Source organism: Megalobrama amblycephala, linkage group LG4 (assembly GCF_018812025.1).
Source record: "Megalobrama amblycephala isolate DHTTF-2021 linkage group LG4, ASM1881202v1, whole genome shotgun sequence".
In the NCBI taxonomy this organism is placed as follows: Eukaryota; Metazoa; Chordata; class Actinopteri; order Cypriniformes; family Xenocyprididae; genus Megalobrama; species Megalobrama amblycephala.
The window spans coordinates 42,046,616-42,047,859 of record NC_063047.1 but is presented as its reverse complement, the minus strand read 5'-3'; the positions used below and the strand labels follow the sequence as shown (position 1 = coordinate 42,047,859).

General features: G+C 30.3%; 1 protein-coding gene across 1 annotated transcript in view; it reads left to right on the top strand.

Moving 5' to 3' along the window:
* The window catches only part of LOC125267625 (aldehyde dehydrogenase, mitochondrial-like), a 12,522-nt gene extending 12,121 nt beyond the window's left edge, over positions 1–401 (top strand). The window contains exon 13 of the mRNA XM_048189449.1: positions 1–401. This exon is cut by the window's left edge and continues 19 nt beyond it. Coding sequence (XP_048045406.1) covers positions 1–14 — 14 coding nt within the window. The 3' untranslated portion in view covers positions 15–401.
* Positions 402–1,244: the final 843 nt, after the last annotated feature.

Here is a 1,244-nt window from a genome sequence, read left to right as displayed (position 1 = left end):
AGAAAAATTCATAAATGGAGGAATTCATTTAAAGAAGCGTGTGCCAGACATTATTGAAATCTACATAACTCTGATTCCATAAACACAAGTAATGTGTACTGAAAAAATACATATACATTTTCTAACAGTGATGATAAGTTACAGAAGTTACGATTATCTGCCTGAAAAAAAGAAGAGAAAATCTGTATTGTGTTGATTTTATTCTGTTTAATTCAAGCATTATATAGATGGCTTAATCACCATAATTATTTGCATGAATGAGATGATTTGTGTAATAAATGCTCCAATTTGTTATTATTCATTTGTTCATTTTTCTTAATGCACATAAATATTTGTCCTTTTCTGATAATATTCTTTGTAATAACATACAGAAGAAAATAAAAAGTGAACAGTCTCTGTGATTTTGCAGAATAATCGAATCAATCCATTGATTAAATGATTTATTTAGGAGATCGCCTACCTGAAAAAGAGTATTGGATGTTATATTTCTTCATTTTTAACAGTTTTTATTTCAATATTTCAATAGTGTGTATACTTTGCAAACCAATATCAGCCTGTTTGTATCAGTAATTGTAAGCTCAACTTTACCACAGTATTCAGTGTTACACATACAATATACGAATGACTCTCAGTGCTTTCATTTTTATTCATTTATTTATTTTAGAAATACTCAACACAATGTTTGCATTCTCTCCTTCATCTGGTAAATATGGTAAAACTGGTGTATTCTTAGAGGTGTCTTTGTTTTTCACGTTAATAGATGGATATCTCATATCTAATCATTTGGTACCATGACGTTACTATAGTACAGGCAAATCCCATTTGATGTTTTTGTGAATTTATTTGTGCATCTCATTATATTTATTTGTGATTTTGTACTTTTAATTGCGTTTAGAATCTGCTGATCAGGAAATATGAAACTATTCTAACCTTAGACACTACCCAACACATTATAATTATTGAATTTTTAACAGAAAATCATACAAATAGACTTGTATTAAAAATGTGTTATTTTAGTATCATTGAGATACTATTATAGTTTGTATTAATGTTTTTAATGGCATCGATGCCATTTTTGGATCCCCATAGAACATTTTTCATAGTGTGGAGAACATTTTAAAAATCTAAAGAACCTTTTCCCACTGTAAACGGCGTTTTGTGCTTTAGTGGAAATGTTCGTGGGTGTTGCAGGTTGGGTTTGTTTTGATGTCGCTCCTCGCCGGTAGGTGGCGGAATGCGCCTGG